Source organism: Ochotona princeps, chromosome 28, assembly GCF_030435755.1.
Source record: "Ochotona princeps isolate mOchPri1 chromosome 28, mOchPri1.hap1, whole genome shotgun sequence".
In the NCBI taxonomy this organism is placed as follows: Eukaryota; Metazoa; Chordata; class Mammalia; order Lagomorpha; family Ochotonidae; genus Ochotona; species Ochotona princeps.
In genome coordinates this window covers 1418740-1445180 of record NC_080859.1, presented here as the reverse complement: position 1 = coordinate 1445180, position 26441 = coordinate 1418740, and the positions used below count along the sequence as shown (strand labels likewise).

The 26441-nt window shown below is 47.4% G+C and overlaps 1 protein-coding gene across 1 annotated transcript in view; it reads left to right on the top strand.

The window, feature by feature from the left end:
- The first annotated feature begins 1061 nt into the window (after positions 1 to 1061).
- Positions 1062 to 26441, top strand: part of AP3B1 (adaptor related protein complex 3 subunit beta 1) — a 192846-nt gene continuing 167466 nt past the window's right edge. Inside the window, exons 1-2 of the mRNA XM_058656402.1 lie at positions 1062 to 1261; positions 24965 to 25040. Coding sequence (XP_058512385.1) covers positions 1134 to 1261; positions 24965 to 25040 — 204 coding nt within the window. The 5' untranslated portion in view covers positions 1062 to 1133. The remainder of the gene's footprint in view (positions 1262 to 24964; positions 25041 to 26441) is intronic.

The following is a 26441-nucleotide window of genomic DNA, read 5'->3' as shown; positions in this document are numbered from 1 at the left end:
GTTAGAAGGGGAAAGGGAGAAGGAACCTGCTAGTTCACACACTAAATGCCCTCCAGAAGCAGGGTGAGCCGGGTAGAAGCCAGGAGTCAGGAGTTCCCCCTGGGCCTCCCAGAGGCGGGCTTGGGGCAGCAAGCTGGACCGCAGGCACAGAGTGGCTGTGATGCCCAGTCAGACGTGGCCTCCCCAGGTGGGCCTGGCCTCAGGTGCCACAATGCCATCTCCCTTTGGAGGGTGTTTCTTTTGATTGCAAGCATCTGTTCTTTCACACGTGGTCAGAAAACTTCATGGTCATCTAAAATACAGATTCTGGAGAGATTGGAATGTTAGACCTCCACTGCACTTACTATGTTTAACAATACTGTGTTGGAACCAGTCTCTTCTGGTCAACCCATCACTGGTTTCAGTCATGAAAAAAAGTTACCTGTTCTCCCAAGAATATATGCTTTGCATCTTTTAAAATTAGTTTATTTTTATTGGAAAGGCAGATTTACAGAGAGAAAGATCTTCTGTCTGCTGGTTCACTTGCCAAGTGGCCGCAATGGCTGGAGCTGAGCCGATACAAACTAGGAGCCAGGAGCTTATGCCAGGAGCCTATGCAGTGACTGGACGGGCTAATTCTCCACCTGCAAGTACCAGCATCCCATATTTGCACCGGTTTGTGTCCTAGCTGCCTGACTTCCCATCCAACTCTCCACTTGGGGCCTGGGAAAGCAGTCGAGGACGGCCCAAAGCCTTGGGACCCTGCGCCCGTGTGGGAGACTCGGAAGAAGCTCCTGGAACTCCCTGAGGAGCGTGGCGCCTTCCGGCACCCAGGCCGGGCACCCCTGAGGAGCAAGCCGGGCCGGGGACCCCTGCAGGCCGGCCGGCCCCCTCAGGCGGCGGACCCGGCCCCCTCAGCGCCGCGCCGCCCCGGGCCCGGCCCCTCAGACGCCGCGAAAGCCCGGCGCCCGGAGCCCGCGGCGCGGAGCGGCCTGCCGGGACCCGCCCCCGCGGCTCGGGGCATGCGCGGCGGGCGGCGGCCGTGACGAGTCCGGAAGCGCCTAGCTGGGCCGCCGCGCCTCAGGCAGCCGCGCCGTCCGCCGGCCGGAGCCACCTCGCCGAGCAGCCGGCCCCCGTCCGCCCGTCCCGCGGCCATGGCGAGCAACAGCCTGGCGTACAACGAGCAGTCCGCAGGGGGAGAGGCGGCGGAGCTGGGGCAGGAGGCCACCTCGACCATTTCGCCTTCGGGCGCCTTCGGCCTCTTCAGCAGCGACTTGAAGAAGTGAGGAGCGGGTTTGGGGGGCTGGGGTGGCCGGAGGGGCAGCCGGCCCGGGCGGCCTCCGGGCTCGGGCCCCGGGCCCCGCGCCCGGGCAGCGAAGGGCTGGTCGGGGGGCCTGTGCGGTGACCCCGAGGCGGGGCAGGGTGTGCCCGCCGGGGAGCGGCCGGAAGGTGGCTGCGTCCTCGTGGGAACTCGGGTTTGTGCAAAGTTAGGAAGAGTGGACACTTGACCCCTAGGATACCTTTAGTAGATTTTCTTTTCTTTTCTTTCTTTCTTTTTTTGCTCCTCTTGTAAGACTAGAAAAGTTTAAAAGTACTGACTTCATTCTGAGACTATACGCGTTGCATTCTTAGGTGAAGAGACAGATCCAGACGCCTTGCGTAGTTCCTGTGCAGGCGCCCGAGTACTTGAGCCGTTTGCTGCCTCCCCAGGGTATCACTTTGCATTTAGGTGATCAGTTGTTATTATTATGTTTTGAAGAGTTATTGTTTTATCCTAGAGGAGTTATAGAGAGAAAGGATAGAAGGAGAGAGATCTTCTATCTTTTTGATCACTGGCTGCAAGGGCCAGGGCTGGGCCAGGCATGACCAGGCTAAAGCCAGCAGCCAGCAGCTCCATCTAGGTTTCCTGCCTCGGTGCAGGGGCCCAGGCACTTGAGTCACCCTCCCTGCTCTCCCAGGCCGTTAGCAGGGAGCCGGGTAAGAGGTGGGGCAGCTGGGACTGGAACCTACACACATATGGGATGCGCATGTTGCAGGCAGCTACAACACCCTGAGCAACAATGCTGCTGCCCCACGGCATTTTTTTTTTTTTCTCAAAGTAAGCCTTACCTATTTATTTGAAAAGGAGAATTGGAGGGACAGGGAGAGAGAGCTTCCATCTGTTGGTTTGCTTTCCAGATGGTTACAGCTGCTAGGCCTGGGCCAGTCCTGGGCCAGTCCGTCTTTCTCCACGTCTGCAGGTGCAGGAGCGCGGAGCTGGGCTCAGTGCCCTTATGGGATACCAGTGTCACTGTTGAACGTGTGGTGTCCCTGGCTGCAGCTCAATTGTTCTGATAAGGGAACTTACCACAATTCTGCAGCTATGTTGGCAAGATATTTCAGCTGTTAAGTTATTCTTAATCTGCATTGACCTATTTTACATGTAATTTGCTTTAAATGAACTTTTGTGATTTGGGAACAGATACTAGTTTTCTTCTTAGATTTTGTCGGGTTTGGGTCTGATTTGACTATGACCAGTGCTGTTGAGATGAACCTGGCCGACTGGATTTAAAATGAGTTGTGTTTGTCAAGTGTTTGTGTCGTCCTGTGAACGACAACCCTATGAAATACACTGATGTGAAATTCTGCTTTCCAGATGAGGAAATTGGCACACAGTGGTGAATTTGCCCAAGATCATTATGTTGTGTGGCTTTCGGACCTGATTCTTTAAGCGCTGGGATATGCTACCTGATGGAATTTATAGTGGTTTCATGAGACATTAAATGTAGCTCACTGAAAGTTTAAAACTTGAAGAGCAGCTGTAGACCGTGTGTGACCTTGAAACTTCCAGGAGTTACAAACATTTTGACCATTGCCTGGCATCTCATGGAATTGTCCCAAAGCAAGGAGCCCACTGTTCCGGAAGTGATCACTTAATGTTTTGAGCTTATGATACTGCTTACCTTTTTAAAAATCAAATAAAACTGAATATTTTTTTGTGGGTGGAAGGGCAGCGAGGCAGAGAGGTACCGACCTAGCGCCCCTCCTTAGGAGCTCTCTGGTGCAGGAGGTTGGCGCGAGGAAGGCCAGCCAGGACTCCCTCACTGGCGACAGGAACCCAGCAGCTCCCGGTGTGCGTTGGCAGGAAGTTGGAGTTGCAGGTGATTCTCCAACTCTGATCTGGACATTCCGACAGTAGTGCACAGATGCCTTCGGCCCTAGGCCAGGTGCTGGGCCCTCGGCTCTGATTTGTAGTGGGTTACTCTGAAACACTTCCAGCAGTACACCAGAAAACTTACCCTTAATGCAGATCCACCAGTTTTTACAAAAGTGTTACATTGTTTCTCATTTCACTCTGGCACATCAACACATTCCTAAATTGTCTCTTCAGAGCCATTGGAGAATAGCTTACATACTCCTGTTCCTTTCCCCTTGAGGCCATAGTGTGTGATTGTAAACAAAGACACTCATTTATACACCTATAGTACTGACACAGGACATGGAACATTGCTTACAGTTTTGTCATTTGCTCCAATGACTTTTTTCCTTTTAGCATTTCTTTTTGCCTTTAGTGAAGCATCTAGCATCACGTAGTGTTTATCATTTGTTAATCTCATTTAATCTGGAATAGTTCTTTTTTTTTTAAAGATTTATTTGTTTTATTACAAAGTCAGATGTACAGAGAGGAGGAGAGACAGAGAGGAAGATCTTCCGTCCGATGATTCACTCCCCAAGTGAGCCACAACGGCTGGTGCTGCGCCGATCCGCAGCCGGGAACCTGGAACCCCCTCCGGGTCTCCCACACGGGTGCAGGGTCCCAAGGCATTGGGCCATCCTCAACTGCTTTCCCAGGCCACAAGCAGGGAGCTGGATGGGAAGTGGAGCTGCCGGGATTAGAACCGGTGCCCATATGGGATCCCGGGGCTTTCAAGGCGAGGACTTTAGCCACTGGGCCACGCCGCCGGGCCCAATCTGAAATAGTTCTTGAGCCTTTCATGACATTGACATGTATAAAAAAATCCAACCCAAAGATTTTGTAGCTTGTCAAATCAATTTTGACTTTCTGGTATTTCCTCATGATTACATTTGGGTTGTACGTCCCTGGTTAGAACGTGTCGTGGAGGCTGTGCCTTTTTCCCACCTTCAGGCTGTTGGTTTTCCCAATCCAGTGTTATCCAGTTCCTGCACTGTTTGATCATTATTCCCCAGGAATCTGTCGGGTGATGCTGTTCAGGCCATGCCAGGTCCTGCACCTGCCAACCATCGGGGAGTCTCCTGATCACTCTTTTTTTTTTTTTTAAATAAAGATTTATTTTATTTTTATTGCAAAGTCAGATATACAGAGAGGAGGAGAGACAGAGAGAAAGATCTTCCGTCCAGTGATTCGCTCGGCAAGTGACCGGAACTGCCGGTGCTGTGCTGACCTGAAACCAGGAGCCCGGAACCTCTTCCGGGTCTCCTACGTGGGTGCAGGGTCCCAAGGCTTTGGGGCGTCCTCGACTGCTTTCCCAGGCCACAAGCAGGGAGCTGGATGGGAAGCAGGGCTGCCAGGATTAGAACCAGCGACCATATGGGATCCCAGAGTGTTCAAAGCAAGGACTTTAGTCACTAGGCCACCATGCTGAGCCCTCAATGCTAACTTTCTAATAAGTAAATAAGAAGGAGAGAGAGAGTAAGAAAGTAAGAGGAAAGGATATCAAGTCACTTTCTTGTTACAGTATTACTGATTTTTGATTACTAGTTTTAATCTTAACAGCTTTTAGATATTCACTTACTTATTTGAAAGAGTTCCAGAGAGGAAGAGACAGAGGGCTTCCATTTACTGATTTGGTCTCCAGATGTCCTCAGAGGCCAGGGTTGAGCCAAGCCAAAGCCAGGAGCTCCAGGTGGTCTCTCCTGTGGGTGGGGGTACCTGTGTTGTCTGCTGCCTTTCCTAGGCCATTGGTACCAGGTGGGAAGTGGATGGGAAGTGGCTTAGCCAGGGCTCCAACCCTAACCCAGATGGGATGCTGGGGTCTCAGGCAGTGGCTTTACTAGCTGTACCACAATGCCAGCCCTGCTAGGATTTGTTTGTTTTTAAATTCTGCCATTCTTTGTGCAGACCGGATCTTGGGAGACTGGATGGTTCTTGGGAATGAATTCTGCGCGTCACTGATCAATCTTGTGTATTAGATTCTGGGCTTGAAGATTTTAATTTTCTAAATTTTAAATGTGAAGTACTCTAAAATTTCTTTTTCTTTTCTTTCTAACACTATTTTTTTTTTTTTTTCGAAAGGCAGATCAGATTCACAGAGAGAAGGAGACAGATAGAAAGATCCTCCATCTGTTGGTTCACTCCCCTAGTGGCCGCAAACAGCTGGAATTGAGCCGACCCAAAGCCAGGAGCCAGGAGCGTCCCACGCGGGTGCAGGGTCCCAAGGCTTTGGGCCTTCCTTGACTGCTTTCCCAGGCCACAAGCAGGGAGCTGGATGGGAAGTGGAGCAGCCGGGACAGGAACTGGTGCCCGTATGGGATCCTGGCGCTTTAGGAGGAAAATGAGCCAGTAGAGCTATCATGCCAGGCCCCTATAGTTTACTATTTCTAGATTTCTGTTTTGTTTGTGTGCGATGTCCATCGTGGTGAGAGGGCTGTTTGCTGTCTTCTTCACTCCCTGCATTGTACCTCAGGGTCTTGGTCCAGGTCCCCCAGCCGGAGGCCAAGCACTCAAGTGCTTGAGCTATTGCTTGCCTTCTTGCTGCCTCCCAGGATGGATGCTGGCAGGAAGTTGGACTAGAAGTGTTGGAAGCAGAGCTGCAGATGAAATGCAGCCTTGCCATGTGGGCTTAGATGTGTCCATCAGGCTATGGCCTCCACACCAGGTGCTCGTCTTAAAGTACATGGTATTCTTGAGATACCAGGAAGGTGGGTTCACTGTCTTCTGAACTTGGAGTGGCCTTTTGTTGTGCTGCCACCTCTCTGATTTGCACACATGGGCAAGGGACTGGGCTTCCCTGCCCTGAGCACATCGCGTCGCTGTCTGTGCCTTGCACTGGCAAAGCCTCATTGCTTTTGTAGCTGGAGTTCTGCTCACCGTCAGCCATGGAAATGACATCGCATTTGCTGCTTCCACCCGGAATAGCAGGGTTTCTTGGTGGCGTCCGGGAGGGTGACGAGTGCAGCCCCGTCTCCACCACCGTGCTGTCTTTGAAGAAAATGTGGAGAATGATTGAGATCAGCCCATTTAAAGAGATAACCTTACATTCATTTACTAAATACAAATGAGTTTTACATATGTAAAAATAAAATCAGTGACCTCTGGATCAGCTCCCAGTGTTATTATCAGTGTTGAGTAAGCTTGTTATTTGAAAAAAATTTTTTTAAAGATTTATTTATTTTTATTACAAAGTCAGATATACAGAGAGGAGAGACAGAGAGGAAGATCTTCCGTCCGATGATTCACTCCCCAAGTGAGTGCAATGGCTGGTGCTGCACCGATCCGATGCCGGGAACCTGGAACCTCTTCCAGGTCTCCCATGAGGGTGCAGGGTCCCAAAGCTTTGAGCCATCCTCGATTGCTTTCCCAGGCCACAAGCAGGGAGCTGGATGGGAGGTGGAGCTGCCGGGATTAGAACTGGCGTCCATATGGGATCCTGGCGCGTTCAAGGCGAGGACTTTAGCCGCTAGGCCACACCGCCGGGCCCTATTTTTCTAAATTAAAAAAAAAAAAAGTCATTCTGGAGGCAGAAAGATGGAGGAGAGAGAAGCAGAGAGCTCCCACCCACTGGTTCACTCCCCAGATGTCTGTGCTGTGAGACGGTGCCAGGGGTGCCAGGCAGAGCTGCGAGCCGGGAGCTGGTGCACGTCTCCTGCTGTCACCTGCTGCCTCCCAGGGCTGCCACCCAGGATGCCCGGCAGCAGGAAGCTGGAATGTGAAGTGCAGCCACGTGCCGAGCCTGGGCACTTTCATGGGGAATGTGGGGATTATATTGGCATCTCATCCACGAGGCCGGACGCTCAATCTTTAGCATTATTTTTGACCTATCTCAAAGAGTGTCAGCGCAAGATTTTACACTTGTGTTTTTGTGATTATTTCTGTTTCTTTAATGATATTTAATTAAGAAAATTCTTGGAGGGGAGAGAGAGAGAGAAGCTGTCTCACTCAACCGCTCGTAATGGCCCGGGATGGCCGGGGCTGGGTATGGGAGCCCTGGACCGCAGCGCAGCTCTGCGGCCTGGCTGACGGGACAGCAGCAGCCCGGAGCTGAGCTGCTGATTGGGATGTGACTGGGTGCCTTCACTGTGAGTGGTTTTTAATTTTAGCTAGGGTTTTTATAATAATTTTGGTATTTTTTTTTTTTAAACACTTTAGCGGTTCTGGTTATTAGGACTTTGTTTATTTTCTTTATCCTGATTCTCATTGAGGTTATTCCGAATTCTCACTGCATGAGGAGGTCTTAAATACTTGTGCTTGCAAACAGAATTTTTTTTACACACTCTCCTTATAGTAAATTTATAGTTTATGTGAAGGTGACAAGGAAAGTAGTTGGCTCATACCTTTTTCTTAAACCTTTTCATGTTTGACTCAGTCTGCTGACCCAGGTGATGGCGTCTCTGCAGAGGGAGGACCTGGGCTGCTGTCCCTCTGGAAGTTCACGGAGAGGACCCGTGCAGCCATGTTCTTTGAGGCTCACTTACACTGTAGTTAGCTTTAGTTACTTAACGTTGATGAAGTTGGTAGTTAGGATCTGTGAAGTCATCTTTATTTAAAACTCTGGGGTCATTTCATAGGCATGGTTTATTATTTTTTTGTAAAGTTTATTTTTATTGCAAAGTCAGATGTACAGAGAGGAGGAGAGACAGAGAGGAAGATCTTCCGTCCGATGATTCACTCCCCAAGTGACCTCGATGGCTGGTGCTACACCGATCTGAAACCAAGAGCCCGGAACTTCTTTCAGGTCTCCCATGTGGGTGCAGGGTCCCAAGGCTTTAGGCCGTCCTTGACTGCTTTCCCAGGCCACAAGCAGGGAGCTGGATGGGAAGTAGAGCTGCTGGGATATGAACCGGTGTCCATATGGAATCCCAGAGCGTTCAAGGTGAGGATTTTAGACATTAGGCCATTGGCGCCGGGCCCGTGGTTCATTCTTTTCAACATAAAAATATGTGGTGGCGTAGCAGGCCTGCCAAGTAACCACCTCCATTTAAGTGTCAATTGCTGTACCGACTGCCCCATTGCCCGTCCAGCTCCCTGCTGGTGGCCTGGAAAAGCAGCAGAGCATGGCTGAAGTCCTTAGGGAGTTGATGTGGGAGACCTGGGAGAAACTCCTGCTCCTGGCTTCTGATGGCCTCCTCACAACGTGAACCAGCAGGTGCAAGATCTTTCAGTCTCCTTTTCTCTCTCTCTGTTAAATCTTTCAAATAAAAGTAAATGTTTAAAACAATTATAATTGTTAGAACAATGTATAATATTTCTGTAATTATAGCAATTATAAGATCTTTATGCTGCTTCAAAGTTATAATTTAGCTGTAGTGAAAAGGGGAATTGTGAACTGTCAGTAACTATGTGTGTAACTGTTGAGTTGTTTTGTAATTTTCACCTTTGCAGTAAGGTGATTGTAAGGTATTTATTATAAACCTTTATTTAAACAAGCAGTTACTTGCTAAGAAAGCAGAGATACTGGCATTTAGAGGTTTCAAACAGCTTGCAGTTGGAGGCATTGCTGCTGTTGGAGCCTGGAGTCGCAGGCATAAACAAAGAGGAGCAGGCTCCTTGTATGTTCTCTCTGCTCCAGAGAGCAGAGTTGCTGAAATGAGAATTGCCTCTGTGAGTGATGTCTGTAGTGTAGCTTGCATGTCTGATTAATTAGAAGGTTTGGAGATTTAGATCTCTTGAGTTCTGATAACTCTAGTTTTCCTAACTGACCTCTCATTAATTTTGTTTATCTGATTGAGATATACATTCACTAGATCTAAGTCTGGACAGTAAATTTGCAGGCTGGATTTTACTTTTTCTTACGTACAAGCAGTACTTTATCGTTATTTTATTATCTTTAGAATTTTATTGTTAATACTGTTTACATAGCCGCGAGGGATGCACACACATGTGCGTCTCTGATTAGAGGGGGGAGGGTAAAGGTATGGAGGAAGTTGGATGGGACAGATTTTTCGATGTTTCTTTCTTCAGTGTCTGTAGAGGGGGAAGGATGGGGCCAGTTCTTGCTGTCAAACTACATCAGCACCTGAGAATGGGGACAGTTGTTTGATGTGTGGGGAATGGTGTCGCAGGGTGCCACTCAGGTGGTTCTGATAGCTCTGAGACGTTGGCTTCGTTGTACCAGGGTTGAGAAAATCTGTCCAACATCTGTTGGCACTCAGTCTACCTGAGTGCCTTCACAGGCCCAGGAATATGTTGCAAAGCTTGGTCGGGAGAGTGGTCCACCCTGTTCTGCTTTCTATCCTCTGACAAGGCAGTTGATATCCTCTGCTGGCCTAGGTGAGCTGACTGCCACATCTGTGTGCATCTGGGCGTGCTGTGCACTGCACAGGCGTTATTAGCAACTGAAGAGGACTGGTCCTGGCACATGAATTCCAAGACCATGTATATTGTGATTTTCCTGTGGCTGGGGTTTGAGTCCAGCAGTCAAGTTGCGGGGGGGGGTCCGTCCAGAGACCTTGCCTGAAGTGACCTCCGACTCTTGTGTCAATGCAAGGTCAGATTTGGTCTATTCCCTGCACCAGCCACACACATACTGGTCAGTTCTGTCCCTGTGCCCATCTCTCATGTGAACTGATGAGAGCTGCAGGCTAGCCCAGAGCAGCCTGCCGTAGGTACTCAGTGAGTGCTGTAGCCTAGTTGGCGCAGTCCCAGTAGCCCCCAGAGTGGCATGTGCTAGCACACGCTGCTTAGCTTGATCAGTCCCACATTTCATGTGGCTCTTGTACACACCCATGAGTGCTGCAGCCCAGCTAAGCCTGACCTAGTTGTAGACCCGGTCCACACGTATGGTGACCAGCCCTGACTCTCATGCTCACCAGTGGGAGCTGCAGCCCAGCAAGGGAGCACCCACAGTTCTCCCAATAGGCCCACTCCCAGCCCCAGACCCCATACCTACCAGGAGTATATGGTCCAGTCTGACATGACTTACACCCAGTCCTGGCACTTGCCAGTGGGTGCTGTTGCTTAGCCTGGCTGGTCCACACCCATTCCAGCTCTGATGTGTTTTAGTGGGTATAGCAGCCTAGCCCAGTCTCCCCTGCCCCCATTCCCCACCTCTCATGTTCATCAGTGGAAACAGTAAGCGAGCCTTCCAAGCCTGCTCCCAAATCTGGGTCTTGCATGTGTCTGCGGGTGCTGTGGTCCAGTCTGAGATGGCCTGCCCCCAATCTCAGCATTTCCCAGCAGGTGCGACAGCCTGGCTTAGCCCAGTCTGCCCCCAGTCCCAGCTCTTGCTGGTGGGTGCAGCAGCCTGGCTTAGTCCTGGCTCTTGTGCGTGCCAGCAGCGGCTGCAGCCTGTTCTGGCCTGTTTCCAGCCCTGGCTGTTATATTCCCCAGTGGGAGCTCTGGCCTAGCAGGGTAGTTCCCCAAGTTCTCCTACTAGGTTCGTTCACAGCCCCGGATTTCACACTGTGGGTGGGTGCCATAGCCTGCTTGGCATAGTCTGCCCTCAGTCCTGGTCTGTGCGTGAACAGGTGGGTGCTGCAGCCTGGCCCAACCTTTGCATTCTGGCATGTGCTGCAGTCCCACAGAGGTGAGCCCACAGATCCAGTTCTCATATTCTGGTGGGTGCTGTGGCCCAGCCTGACGTGGCCCACCCAACTCCTGCCCTGGCACTGTGGGTGAGTGCTTCAGCTTAGCCCAACGAGGCTTGCTCCCCAGCCCCAGCTTTAGCATGTGCCAGCGGGCAGTGTGTGATGCTGTTTAACCCAGCCCAGGTCTCCCATGTGGATAGGTGCTTTGCCTAGGCTCAGACATGCCCTCTGGTTTTCCTCCTCTAAACTACTCCATCTCGGCACCCTTGTCTACCTGTGAGTGCAGTGGCCTGGTCTGTGGAAGATCCCACAATCACTGTTCCTCTTTATATGCCCACTCTAGTATGTTCCCAGACCGCCTTCCTTGGGCAGTCTGCCACTTCCTGCCTAGTGGCAGTGATGGCCTGACCCTATGTTCCCTGCCCTCTCTAGTTACCTTTAGAGGAAAAAAAAAAAAGAATAGATAACTGTGTTGGCACACTGGTATAGTTAACAAAAGTTTGGCACTAACCAGGCCCAGAATGCCAGCTGTTGGCTACTTCTCCCAGCAGTGTAACGTTTCCTGAGTGCAGAGCTGCCTACAGTGGGGAGGATAGTGACCCTTCAGGGAGGAGCGCTTACGCCACTGGGGAAGTTCTTGTCATCACACGTTACAGAGGGTGCAGGGCCTTGCAGGGACAGTCCAGAAGTGTCTGCGTAGGTAGCATGTTCTGCAGTAAGGCTCACTTCCTCCTGGGGTGAAGATCCTGTTTCAGTGAAGTGGAGGGTGACCTTTGGGTGTTTTTGACCCGTGTGTTGCTGTTGGAGGAGATATGGGCAGTTCAGGATGGCTGGAGTGTGCGTCTCTTCCTGGAATGTGACAGAAACCAGTCACCAGTGAGGCGTTTTTAGGGACTTGAGATCAAGCTGAGACATGGTGAAGTCCTCAGAGTCGCTCAGGGCATTACCTGGTGACAAGCTCATGCAAGTTACCTTTTAAAAGGTATCCCGGGGCCCGGCGGCTAAAGTCCTCGCCTAGAACGCCCCGGGATCCCATATGGGCGCCGGTTCTAATCCCGGCAGCTCCACTTCCCATCCAGCTCCCTGCTTGTGGCCTGGGAAAGCAGTTGAGGATGGTCCAATGCATTGGGACCCTGCACTCGCGTGGGAGACCTGGAAGAGGCTCCTGGTCCCGGCATCGGATTGGCGCGTACCGGCCGTTGTGGCTCACTTGGGGAGTGAAACATCGGATGGAAGATCTTCCTCTCTGTCTCTCCTCCTCTCTGTATATCCAGTTTTCCAATAACAATAAAATCTTAAAAAAAAAAAAAAGGTATCCCGAACTAGAGGTAGGCTGGTGATCTGAAGCAGGGGGGCAACAAAGAAACGTACTTAGTGACCCAAACCACAAAGGGGTTGCCCGGGTTGTGTGGTGGTGGAAGCGGTCAAGCCAGAGCGATGGGCTGGTGGTCTGGGAGTGATGTATGTATGTGAGGGAAAAGGCCTATCCAACAGAAACACGAAGTTTTGTTTTGTTTTGGCAGTGGGGAGGAGTGTGTAAGCTTCTCAGTGGGGATGGAGCTGTGCGAGGAGGAAGGCTGAAATGAAAATCTGTGGATGGTGTTGAGTGCGGGGCGCTGGGCGCTCACTGGGTGGCAGTGAGTGTGGAAAGGGTTCCAAGTCCTCTGACATTTCTGGAGGAGATTGTTACGTCAGGTGAGTGGTAGAACCATGCCATATTTGTTGTTTGCTGATGTAGGAGAAACCTTGGCAGTGGGTGAGACAAGGAGGTCACTGGGCCGATGACCGCTGCTCCTGCGGGGCCATTTCATAATTCAGCTGCTGTGACAGCGACCCCTGCTGGTGGCCTGGAAGGAGCGGAGGAAGTAGGCCCCAGTGCTTGAGCCCCTGCCACGCATGTGGGAGACAGATGGTGTTCCTGGCTTCTACTTGGGAGTGCGCCGGTGGATGGGAGCCTCCATCTGTCCCCCACACCCCCTTTCAAAAAGGGAAACTTAGCTAAACAGCTAAGCTAATTTTATTTCATTATTTATTTTTTTAAAGATTTATTTTATTGCAAAGTCAGAAATACAGAGAGGAGGAGAGACAGAGAGGAAGATCCTCCATCCGATGATTCACTCCCCAAGTGAGCCGCAACGGGCCGGTGCATGCTGATCTGAAGCCAGGAGCCCGGAACCTCTTCCGGGTCTCCCACGCGGGTGCAGTGTCCCAATGCATTGGGCTGTCCTCGACTGCTTTCCCAGGCCACAAGCAGGGAGCTGGATGGGAAGTGGAGCTGCCGGGATTAGAACCGGCGCCCACATGGGATCCCGGGGCATTCAAGGCGAGGACTTTAGCCACTAGGCCATGCCGGCGGGCCCGCTAATTTTATTTTTATGATACCATTTCATAGGCTCTGGGATTGCCCTTAGCCCCTTCCCCCCACTGGTTTATTTAACAATAGTATAGTCCTTCATAAGTCCATCATGAACTGATTTTAATACCCAGAATCAGTTCACATGATTTGACTTGTCTAGGCTTTCATTTTTGATACAAAACATTTTTAAAAAGGTTTATTTATTTTTATTGGGAAAGCAGATTTACAGAGATCAGGAGAGACAGAAGGATCTTCCATCTGCTGGTTCCCTCCCCAGATGGCTGCAGTGGCTGGAGCTGAGCTGATCTGAAGCCAGGAGCCAGGAGCTTCTTCCAGATCTCCTGTGCAGGTGCAGGGGCCCGAGGACTTGAGCCATCAATTTCTACAGCTTTTGCAAGCCACAGGCAGGGAGCTGGCTGGGAAGAGGAAGAGGAGCTGGGCATAAACTGGGATCCAGCTTCTTGCAGGTAGATTAGCTAGTTGAGTCATCATGCCCACCCTGCTACAATGTAGTTTTAAGTGAAACTATATGTTTTTGTGATGTAATGTGGATTAGAAATTTGTCCTTTGATTTTCTAATACATGTACATTTCTTGGGACAAATTATTAGTCCTTTTGGGACAAATTATAAGTTACTCTCTTGGGAGAAGTCTCAAACTGTTAGGAAAGTAAAGTTATGATACACAAATGAGATTATAATTAACCCAAGGAAATAATTTAAATAATATATATGAGGAACTTTATAAAGCTCATGGAAAATGGGTATTATGAAAAAAAGGCATTGTGAAAGTTTTTTATATGAAGATGCTCTTTTAATTCATTTTCCTCAAACTTTTTCGAGTAGCTATATGGAATGGGAACTTAATTAGCAATTACATAAGTAAAGAGAATTATCAAAGAGTTGATACTGGGCCCGGCGGCATGGCCTAGTGGCTAAAGTCCTCGCCTTGAACGCCCGGGATCCCATATGGGCGCCGGTTCTAATCCCGGCAGCTCCACTTCCCATCCAGCTCCCTGCTTGTGGCCTGGGAAAGCAGTCGATGATGGCCCAAAGCCTTGGGACCCTGCACCCGCGTGGGAGACCCGGAAGAGGTTCCAGGTTCCTGGCTTCGGATCGGCACGCACCGGCCCGTTGCGGCTCACTTGGGGAGTGGATCATCGGATGGAGGATCTTCCTCTCTGTCTCTCCTCCTCTCTGTATATCTGACTTTGCAATAAAATAAATAAATCTTTAAAAAAAAAAAAGAGTTGATACTGTAATTTTAAATGGTAGCATTGGTGAGGACTTTCCAGTGAACAGAACGTTTTTATCTCCTGCCTTACCAATAAAATGAAAATAAAAAAAGAAAAAAATATGGTTAAGTACCCGGGAGCCTGACGTAGTTTTTGTTCATGGACATATAAGCCTACACATGGTTGTTAGTGATCATGAATGATCCCCTTAGCAGTCGTAGTATTTTAATGTTTTTCATTCATGTAGTGAAAACTAGTTTCAATGTAGTTTGTTTTGTTTGGCTGTATCTTATATTTTTAAAAGCTTGGAACCAAATGTGGAAATACTTTTTTTTAAGAGTCTCATGCTGTACCAACTGAGCTAGCCAGCACACAGAAATACTTTTTTTTAAAATGTCAATTATAGGTGTGTATTGGTTTTTACCAGATAGCAAACTGTATTATGTAGCCTTCACTGATTGGTATTTTTAGATTTTCTTCTTGCTAGAAAGAACCTTTTTTTCCTTGTTTGAGGTGACTTGATGGGGCCGATGTCTAGCAGCAAGTGGGGCAAGAATCGTGTTAAACCTCCATTGTGAGCATTTTCAGAGTGCAGTGCAGTGTATTAAGTGTGCTCACACTGTTGTGCAACCTGTCTCTGGAACTTTCCATCCTGCACAATCACCAGCTGACTTGCTAAGATCTGTTGTTTTGCCGAGGCTGTAGTGCTGCAGGGACGAGCTTGTGTGAGGCAGACGTTGGGTTCCTGCACGCAAGGCTGTTCCGAACCCATCAGATGTGAAACTGGCCTTGGAAGGTTTCTTCTTTCCCTATATTTAAAAGAAAAAAAAGAATTAAAAAGCTATGCCAACTTTGAGTTGGCATAGCTTGTAAACACAGTTGTAGACAAGTTAGATTTAATGTGCCACAGTTTATGAACTTCGCGGAGGGGACTCTGATGCTAGTACTCAGACCTGAGGCACAGACGGAGCCTTTGGCATATCTGTGTTTGTGTCCGTCTGTTCCTGTGGCCCTGTGCCCATATTTATGATGTCTGCCAATGGCAGTAAGTCGTGTGTGCCAGCCAAGATGAATTGTTTGGATGGAGTACGCTATTCTGTAATACTAATTAATTTGAGCTGATGAATGTACATGAGATAATGTTAACCAAAAACAGTCAGAGTAATGTCAGAGAAAATAAAATTTATTTTGACTTCTGCAGGAGGGTATCACAGATGTTTTGGACTACCATTAAAAATGGTTAGAGTCTGTGGCACCATGGGTCTGGTGGTCAGTTTCCTTTTCGTTAAAGTTTTGAACTTAACAACATTAGTTTTTTCCCGAGATAGATGAGAAAGGAGGTAGAGTGATGCTTTAGGCAATGGGTTTTGTATTTGTTACAGGGTATGAGCTTTTTGTTTTTCGAAACATTTTTTGTTATTATTGTTTTAAATATTTTTTTTTTATTGGAAAGGCAAATTTATAGAGAGAAGAAGATACAGAGAGAAAGATCTTTCATGTGATGATTCACTCCCCAAGTGTCCGTAACAGCTGGAGCTGAGCCGATCCAAAGCCAGGAGCCAGGAACCTCTTCCAGGTCTCCCATGCAGATGCAGGGTCCCAAGGCTTTGGGCCGTCCTGCTTTCCCAGGCCACAGCAGGGGCCTGGATGGGAAGTGCAGCAGCTGGGACATGAACCGGAGCCCATAGGAGATCTCAATACTTGAAGGTGAAGGATTAGCTAATTGAGCCATCGTGCTGGGCCCAAAAATACATTCTTGATGTTCTCAACTTTTCCAGCTCTGTGGTAAAAATGAAGGAAATTCTATTTTCAAACAAGCCTCCTCATCTCATTCCTGTTTTACCAGTCCCTGCTTCTGTGGTCTACATCAAAGATTTTTGGTTTTACAGTTTCTTAGAAGTTGCGTTATCCTTTTGTGCACTTGCCTTTACCTTTTCTTGAGTTTTAGTTTTTTTATCTGTTAACTTGGAATAGTGACAGCCACCTATGTTTCATGGGGACTGTGTAACTGTAAGACAAGAGAAAGATTACACTGTCTTAAGCTCTAGAAAATAATGCCAATCAGGGGCCAAACGAGCTGACTGTATGTTATAAATGCAGAGTGTGCTGGTGATGACAGTCCATAATAAAGGAAAGATAGAGCTTCCATTTGCATACTCCCCCAAATAATTACAATGAATAAGCCTTTAAATATCCTACCAAACATCTTTTTAAAAATCAAGTGATAACATGTGTGTTATTCTCTGTAGTGTTTTATTTTTCATTTGATGTCGTAAACCTTTTCTGTGTTAGCATGTGAAATTCTTTTTTTAATCACTGTGTGATATTTTCTTGTATTTTATTTAATTACTTTTTAGAGGACACTTGGTTGTGTTTACTTTTTGCCAAGTGTGGTATTACAGTACAATTTTTCACGCATTTATGGGTTTATTTATTTATAGCAAAAATTCTTAAAGGTGAGATTCTAAATTAAAGATTATTACGTCTGAGTCACTATTGGTGTTGCTGAGTCACCTTCCAGCTTATATAGGGAAAAGAGTTTTTTGTTGTTTTTAACAGATTTTTTTTTTTCCCTCAACCTATATAAAATCAGCCATGGTGGCGGCTCTATGGGATTTCCTGTAACACTTGAAGGATGTGAAGGGCTTGGCAGGCAGCTCATCCCGTGTGGGGTGCTGGCTTGGATCCGGGCTGCTCTGCTGCCATTGTGGTTTCCTGCTCATGTGCCTAGGGAGGCAGCGGAGGATGTCCTGGGGGCTGGAGGCCTGCCGCTTGGGTGGGAAGTCAGGATGGAGTATCCTGGGTTCTGTTTGCAGAACCACTTGGGGAGTGAACTGGCAGGCAGAAGATCTACAGAGTCGAGCAGAGTCGAGCCTGGGACTGGTGTCATGCAGTGGGTAGAGTAGCCAGGTTGCAGTGTCAGCATCCCAAATGGGCACCAGCGTGCATCCTGGCTATTCCTGTACTGATCTGGCTTCCTGCTTGTGCCTGGGAGAAGTGATGGAAGATGACCCAAGTGTTTGGGCCTCTGCTGTTCGTGTGGGAGATCCAGAAGAATCTCCTGGATCCTGGCTTTGGGACCATCTGGGAAGTGAAGGAGCGTGGGAAACAATCTCTGTAACCCTGGCTTTGCAACAAATGAATTAAAGCAAACAAAAAAAAGGTAGAACCTACTTTGCACTGCCTGCCCAGAGGACAAGTAGATGAGGGCTGGGTGGCTACTGCAGACATGGGTCCTTCCAGCGCACGTGGTGTGGTGTTGGTGCACATGGCATGATGTGTACACGTGGGTACTGCACACACGGGTCCTCCCAGGGCACGTGGCATGGTGTTGGTGCATCTAGCATGATGTGTACATGTGAAGACGCATGTATGGTTTTAACCTTTATTGGAGGTTAGGGGCCCTTGGCTGTCAGTGGAAAGCTGGGTTTTCTGTATTCCTCTGATGAACAACTGTAGTGTACCGTCCATCTGTATTCATTTCTTTTAGTTAGAGGTTAATGTGAGTGTATTATAGAACTCTTAGGAGTTTCGTCTGTGTGAGAACGCAAGTACTGACTGGTTTTATGTCCCCTTATCTGCTCGGGTCCCCCCAGAGCCGAGCCTGCTCCCGGCCTGTGTCTGCGTCATGCCTGTTTGTCTCACCCTGCCCTTTTCTGGTCTGAATGGTCACCTGCCCGCACAGGCCTTTTGTGATCCTCCAGTCTTTGATTGTTTGCCTGCTGCTTATCTGTTTTTTCTGTCTTCATGCTTTTCTTTCTTTTGTCATCCCCCTCTTCTCTCCTTCCTATTGTTGTTACTCTCTTGGACTGTCGGTTCTCAGAGTCCAGGGACCCCAGGACTAAGAACAGTTACTGCACGGGGGGCAGAAGAAGAATATGATAGATTCAGTTTGTTTTTTTATTAATGTTTCATAGCAACGTATTTGAAATGGATATAAGCTTTTTGCTTTATGATTTGGCTTCATTTCTAACTTAGGGAATTCTCCTTTAATCTTTATTATCTTCTTATTGATTTAATATTGGAAGATGCAAGGTAGAGCATTAATTTTCTTTTTTTTTAAAGACTGATTTGTTTATTTGGAAAATAGAGTTGTAGAGAGACTTTCCATCTGCCAGTTCACGCCCCAGGTGGTGGCGGCAGCAGAGGCCTCTGCTGGGTCTCCCACGGAGGGGCAGGGCCAACACTTGGGCCACCCTCTGCTGCTGTCCCAGGTCCATGACCCAGTGTCCGTGTGAGATGCTGGGCAGTCGGTGGCCCTAACATGCTAGGCCTCAGTACTGATCCCAGCTCGTTGGTTTTCATTCTTTTATACTGCATTTAAAAGTATACCTTGACTGCTCAGTGCTGCTTTAGCTGCGTCCCTGAAGTTGTGAAATGCTACAGTCATATTAATTTAGAGTACTTTCTCATTTCCCTCATGGTTTTGCCTTTGGCCTATATATTGTTTATAGTGCATTTCTTACTTTTCCTAACCTGTGGACATGGCTTTTTCATTCCTTCTGTGTCTGGTTTCTGGTTGGATTCCACAGACTCCATATGACTCAGGCTTTTCAAGTTTGTTCAGACCATAGCCAGCATATGATCTGCTTTGGTTAAATGTTCTCTGTGTGTACTTAAAAAGGAATGATTTATTCTGCAGTTGGGTGTGGTGTTGTGTCAGATTAAGTTGCTTAGTTGGGTTCAAAGTTTGCACATTTTTATTAAGTTTTTGTCCACGAGGTATTAAAATGGCCAATCATGATTGCATACGTATTTTTCTTGGTCCCCTTGGGTTTGGTTTACACGTGAGAGCTGTGCATTTAGAATGTATGTACATTGCATGAACGTTTTAAATCTTACCTGCCTTTTGAGTGGTATCTGTTTGTGTCCTGGCGGCAGAGTTTCAGCTTTGATTTGTCTAGAAACTGCTTTATTTCACTTTCAGTTTCAGATATTTCCAGGGAATGTGGAATTCTACAGACACTTTATTTGTTTAGCTGAAAAAGTATCAGGGGAAGGATGGAGGAGAAAAATATCGTTTCCTTATTTCCTGGTTTCCAGAATGTCTGCTGAACAGTTGAAGACAGCGGTCGGCAAACTTCCCCACTTGCTAATGTAAATACAGTTTTATTATGACAGTCCTGTTCATTTGTTTGGGTGTTTGTAGCTGCTTTTTTTTTTTTTAAAAGATTTATTTATTTTATTACAGAATCAGATATACACAGAGGAGGAGAGACAGAGAGGAAGATCTTCCGTCCGATGATTCACTCCCCAAGTGAGCCGCAACGGGCCGGTGCGCGCCGATCCGATGCCGGGAACCTGGAACCTCTTCCAGGTCTCCCACGCGGGTGCAGTGTCCCAATGCATTGGGCCGTCCTCGACTGCTTTCCCAGGCCACAAGCAGGGAGCTGGATGGGAAGTGGAGCTGCCGGGATTAGAACCGGCACCCACATGGGATCCCGGGGCGTTCAAGGCGAGGACTTTAGCCGCTAGGCCATGCCGCCGCGTGTAGCTGCTTTTATACTAAGGCCAGAGCTGAGCAGTTAACCATCAGAGATGAGGTGGCTGATGAAATCTAAAATATTTACTGTTTGACCCTTCGTTGAAAAGGCTTACTGAACCCTGTTCAAGATGTTTATTTCCGGGATGCTTGGAGGTTTTTCTCACTGGCTCTCAGTTCTATGCCTGTGTGTCCTTTTTTTTTTTTAAAGATTTATTTTTATTGGAAAGGCAGATGTACAGAGAGGAGGAGAGACAGAGAGGAAGATCTTCCGTCCGATGATTCACTCCCCAAGTGGCTACAACGGCCGGTGCTGCGCCGATCCGAAGCCAGGAGCTTTTTTCCGGGTCTCCCACACAGGTGCAGGGTCTCCAGGCTTTGGGCCATCCTCAAACGCTTTCCCAGGCCACAAGCAGGGAGCTCCTGGGGTGTTCAAGGTGGGGACCTTAACCACGACACTACCGTGCCGGGCCCAGTGTCCTTTTTTAAATACAGGAAGTTCTGTCCTTGGTCACTTGGAAAGGTCATTAACCTTTGTCTACTTTTGTGCCTGTCTTTCTGATGAGGGTGCTCTCCATGTGCTGGCTCTGTCCTGCATGTCTCTGATGCTCTGTTCTGTGCATTCCATGTCTTCTCTCTCTGTTTCTATTTGCATGTTTTCTTTTGACCTGCTTGTATTTGGCTGTTTCCAGTCTGTTGTTAAACCATTCAATGTAGTCTTCAGTTCTGAATACTCATTTGATTATTTTTTGTGTTCTGTGTTTTAATATTCTGTTGTTTAACCTGCTTGTATTTTCCTGTACTTTCCTAACCATATTATGATTATTTTTATTTTGAAGGGTTTGTTTTATGTATTTGAGAGGGCACGAGCAGGAGAAAGAGAGCGATGTTTCATGTGGTGGTTCGCTCCATTAATGGCTGTGACAGCGGGCTGGGGGCTGAAGCCAGGAGCCTGGAGCTTCATCCGGGTCGCCTCTGTGGGTGTTGGTGTGGGGGGCCGTGCTCCGCGGTCCTCTAAGCATAGTAGCTTGGAGCTCGGTGGGGATGCTGTGTCTCAGGAGATGGCGTCACCCTGCCACTCTGTAAAGTCCTGTTTTGAAGAGTCTGGCCCCAGAACGACCTGAGTCTGTTCACCCTCCCTCCTCTCCACGGCCCCCCACCTCCTTCCCCCTTCTTCCTTCCTTATTTTTTTCTTCCTGTTTCTAGAATGTTTTAAAAGTTTGGATCAGTATCCAAGATAATGAATATTGAGAATAGGTCGTTCCAGAGAAGTGTCTTTGTTTTGGTTTTTAATCCTGCTGCAGCTGGATTCTGGGCTTTCCAGGGTGTCGTCGGCCTGTGTTTATGATTGATAATGGCTCTTGGACTAGACTTTGTTAGGTTAGGCTTTGTGTAGCACTAATATCATGAGAGAGCACAGCATGGTTTATTTTTTCCCTTAATTTGCTTTTCTAAACATTTATAGTATTTTATTTTTATTTTTGAAAGGCAGATTTTATAGAGAGAAGGAGAGACAGAAAGCTCTTCTATCCATTTGTTCAGTCCCCAGGCGGCTGCAATAGCCAGAGCTGAGCTGATCTGAAGCCAGGAGCCAGGAGCTTCTTCCTGGTCTCCCACACGGGTGCAGGGTCCCAAGGCTTTGGGCCGTCCTCGACTTCTTTCCCAGGCCACAAGCAGGGAGCTGGATGGGGAAGAGGGACTACTGGGATTAGAACTGGCGCCCATATGGGATCCTGGCATGTGCAAGGCGAGGACTTTAGCCGCTAGGTTACCGTGCTGGACCCAGTTTGTGTTGTTTTTAAAAGGAGTGGAAAGCTTTAATGAATTGTGATTTTAGATGTATTAAAGAAAAGAAGGGTAATTATATTGTATCTATGCCTTAACGTCACTCAGGTGCTCATGTGTAGTCGTAGAACTCGGCTTTCTGTCTGTGGTTGCTACTTTATTCCGGTGCTAAAGTGAGAATGGCATTCGATGGTGAGAATTAGATTTATTTTAACCTTTCAGTTTTATACAATTCTCTGATCCTTGTAACTTAAAATGGGCACATTTTGAACATGAAAGTTATACCATTTAACGCCACAAGATGTCACTTATGTAAAAATAAAGTTAGTGCCCTAATGCTGAAAGCTTGAAAGCCGGAGGTAGCTAGGTAAGTAACACGTATTTCTAAATATCTGAAGATGTACATTAACGTATTTGAAACAAGTGTTAGTTTTCAATAAAAGTCAATGAAAGGATTGCTGATTAGTGTTTTTTGGGTAGACTATTTTGATGTTTAGCAAAAGGAATTTCTTCTGAGACTTATGTAATAATTCATGTTAATTTGAATCCAAGTAATTTCTCCAAAGAAGTGGAATGTATCTTTAGGGGAGGTGATAGTGAGTGAACTCTGCCGAATCCTCACTGTTTTGGTAAAAAGCAAAGAGGAATTTGGGGAGAAATACATAACTTTATCACAGTTTCCAGTAGGTTATTGTGACAGCTGTGTGCTGATTGGGGCGGCCCCATCCCGTACCGAGCACCTGAGCTTAGTGCCTGGCTCTCTGTGGTGCTGCTGTTGCAGACCCTGGGGCGGGGGGAAGGTTGCTGTGGTAGGGTTCCTGCTGCTCACGGAGGGTCTGAGTGAGTCCCCGCCCCAGGATTCAGGCCCTTGAGCACTGTGGACACTGGGGAGCTCTCTTTTTCCTTATATAAGCAAACACAACAAAACAAAAAACCAAAATCAACAACAACAACCCATACACCAAAAAGCCGTTCTGCCATGTTGAAGGAGAAGTGATAAGAGGTAGCAATTACATTTCCTTTACCTGGTGGTAGTGGGATTTGTGAATTTATAGCAGGAAGAGGCTTCTCTTCGAAGAGTAGGTGCAGGTGGATCATAAATAGAAAAAACTGTTTGAAAGTAGCTCTCCCTTTTTCTCATTGTTTGCGACTCTTGCGAGTGAAGACAATGGTAACGTTTACTGTAGGCCATCTCTTGAGGCTAGCTGTAGAGCAGTGGGCTTCTTCCTGTCTGTGCAAGGGTCTTACCGGGAGTCACCACCTCGTTGGACTGTGGAAGTGGGGTTTAGTTGCATCTTTATTGTGTGCCCTATTTCATTCTTGTTTTTTTTTTTAAGGTGTAGTTTTTTATTTGAAAAGCAGAAACACACACACACACACACACACACACACACACACACACACACACATCCTACTATCCATCCTCTGATTCACTCCTGAAAGGGCTGCAATGGCCGGGTTTGGGTCCAGGCCAAGACCAGGGGCCTGCAGCTAGGAGCTCCTTGCAGATCTCCCATGTGGGTCCAGGAGCCCAAGTGTGTGGACCCTCCTTTGCTGCTTTCCCAGGGGCATTAACAGGGAGCTGAATTGGAAGCGGAGCAGCTGGGACATGAACCGGCACCCCTGTGGGAGGTCAGTGTCGCAGGTGGCAGGTTTCCCGCCTGTGCTGCATTGCGAGCTCTGTCATCTCCTTCTTAATATCCGGTCATGTTTGAACCTCCGCAGTTTCTTTTCTTCCTTCTCCTTTTTTTTTTTTAAATATTAACTTAATTGATTGAAATAAAGCATTTATTTAAAGAAAATGGGGGAGAGAGAGAAAGAGATCGTCCATCTGCTGATTCACTCCCTGAATGAGTGCGTTAACCAGGGCAAGGTGAGGCCAGATCCAGTAGCCGGGGTTAGTCTTCCAAAGGGATTGAGGGGCCCAAGAATTTGGGCCATCTTCTGCTGCTTTCCCAGGTACATCAGTGGAGCATTTGGGACTGGGACTGGCATCCGTATGGGAAGCTGGTGTTGCTGGCCGTGGGCCTGAGTGAGGCGTCCCAGCGCTGACCTGACCCCCTTTTGCATTCAGTTTCTAAGCAGTCAGCACTTGGATCTGTCTTATATTTCCATCTTAATTGCTAACTGTCCTGGTTCATTAATGTTAAATTTACTTTAACTTCTTTCTCAGGATTAGGGAGTGTTAGTGGATTTTTCTCTTTTATGTTCTTTTGAAGTTGAGAACTAGGGAGAAAAATGGAACAGTATAAAGAACTTTAGTTAGTGCTCTTTCTTGACCTATTCTGTCAAAAGTTCTGAGTTTTTCGGGGGTGTGAAAACTTTGTTTTGTTGATGAAAATTTGGGCTGAGAAAATTTGTATTCCTGTGTTCATGTTGACAGTTGAATACACTGAGAAGCAATATTTTATTTTTGTTTATTGATGGGCTTTGTAACAATATAACACTTTTAATTTCTCTTTTATGAGTTTACGTATTTGAGAGGCAGTTAGAGAGGGAGAGCACTCTTCCGTCTGTGGTTTGTTCACAATGACTGCCACCATCGGGGCTGGCTGAAGCGCAGAGCCGCTTGGCAGTGTCGCCCGTGGGTGCAGGAGGCCAGGGACTTGGACAGTCTTCCGCTGCTTTCCTAGGCACTTTGACAGGAGCTGGATCTGAAGGGGAGCTGCTGGTTTTTGAACCAGTGTCTGCCTGAACACTGGAGTTGTAGGGGACAGCTTTACTGCAGAAGTCAGCCCCCAGTGTAGTGCTTCAATATTTGTAAGTAAGGATGAAAAAGATTAATTTAGTGAATGAAATATGAATTGCCTAATGACAGGGGGATTTTTAAAAAATTTATTTGTTTTTATTGGAAAGGAAGATATACAGAAAGGAAGAGAGAGAGAGATCTTCCGTTTGATGATTCACTCCCAAGTGGCAGCAATGGCCAGGTTTGAGCCGATTCAAAGCCAGGAGCCAGGAGCCTCTTCTGGGTGTCCCACGTGGGTGCCAGGTCTCAAGGCTTTGGGCTGTCCTTGACTGCTTTCCCAGGCCACAGCAGGGGGCTGGATGGGAAGTGGCGTCGCCAGGATACGAACTGGCGTCCGTATGGGATCCTGGCATGTGCAAGGCGAGGACTTTGGCCACTAGGCTACTGTGCAGGACCTCAGGAAAAATGTTTTGAGAAATGTGTCATTATGTGATTCAATCGTGTGAACATCATATGAACTAGTAAAGCTGTGACATCACCTGGCAAGGCAGTGCCATGGAGTTCCTGTCATCTGTGTAGTCTGCCGTTGACTGAAATAGAATGTGGTACATGATTGTAAACAAGAATACAGTTACTTCATATTGTCCTAGTATTTCTGATTCTTATGAAAATGATATAGCTTAACAGCTGTTTAGTGTAAAAATATAAGTAAGGAATTTTTTCTCCTTTGTGGTAGGAATGAAGATCTAAAACAAATGTTGGAGAGCAACAAAGATTCTGCTAAATTGGATGCTATGAAGCGAATTGTTGGGGTAGGTATAATAGTGGATTACTTGGATTTTTGGATAATGAGTTTATTAATGAATATTTATAATTTTGAACACCAAATTAATATCCCATTTGTCTTTTAATATTAACTTAAAATTTCCTTTCTAAAAATGTTAGAAGACCATTATAACATCAAAAAATAAAAAAGATTGAGTTATGATTTTATCTTTTTGTGTCCTAATTACAAGATATTTCTCCTGTGAAATATGAAGACTTAATTATTTTGAGGACATTTAAAATAATATTTATTTATTATTTTTAAAACATTTATTCTTAATATTATTTACAGTATTGAGAGGAATGCACATCCATGTGTGTCTCCAGTTAGTGTGGGCAGGGCTGAGGCGGGCAGGGCTGAGGCATGGAGCAAGGCGGGCAGGGCTGAGGCAGGCAGGGCTGAGGCGGGCAGGGCTGAGGCGGGCAGGGCTGAGGCGGGCAGGGTGAGGCATGGAGCAAGGCGGGCAGGGCTGAGGCGGGCAGGGCTGAGGCGGGCAGGGTGAGCATGGAAGAAGGCTTTTTTGCTTGACCTGTTCAAGTTTTAGCTCTGACTGTAAGGTTTACCCTGTCTGTACACATCTGTGCCTGTCTATCTCTTTGTCACATGGTAATCCCTGGAGAATAAATCATGAAAGATACAGGCTAACAGTTACTATTAAGTCAGAATTTGAACTACTGATTTCTAAAGAAGAGGGCAAAGGGCAGATAGAAAAATCTAACCATATCAGCTGCTACATTAAGGGTAAGTGGTGTATTGTGTCAGATGGAATGAAAATATCAAGGTGTAACTGCTATGTTGTCTAGAGTAAGCCTGTTAGTACAAACACATAGGTCCTTTTTTTCAAGATTTATTTATTATTATTGCAAAGTCAGATGTACAGAGAGGAGGAGAGACAGAGAGGAAGATCTTCCATCCGATGATTCGCTCCCCAAGTGGCCGCAATGGCCAGAGCTACACCAATCCGAAGCCAAGAGCCAGGAGCTCTTGCAGGTCTCCCAAGCAGGTGCAGGATCTTACGGCTTTGGGCTGTTCTTGACTGCGTACCCAGGCCACAAGCAGGTCAGCTGGCATTAGAACTGGCGCCCATATGGGATTCCAGCATGTTCAAGGCGAGGACTTTAAGTGCTACGCTGTTGTGCCGGGCCGAAATACAAATATTTTTTTAAAAAGTATTTTATTCATTCACTTCAAAGAATTGCAGAGAGAAAGAGGCAAAAAAACAAACAAAAAAAACTTACATGCACTGGTTTCCTCCCCAAATGACCAGTCTGCAGGGTCGGCTGGGCCAAATCTAGGATGCAGGAGTTTGTTCCACTTCTCCCACATTAAATGCAAAGACCCAAGCTGGAATAAGACGTGGAGCAGCCTGGACTCGGACTGGTCTCAT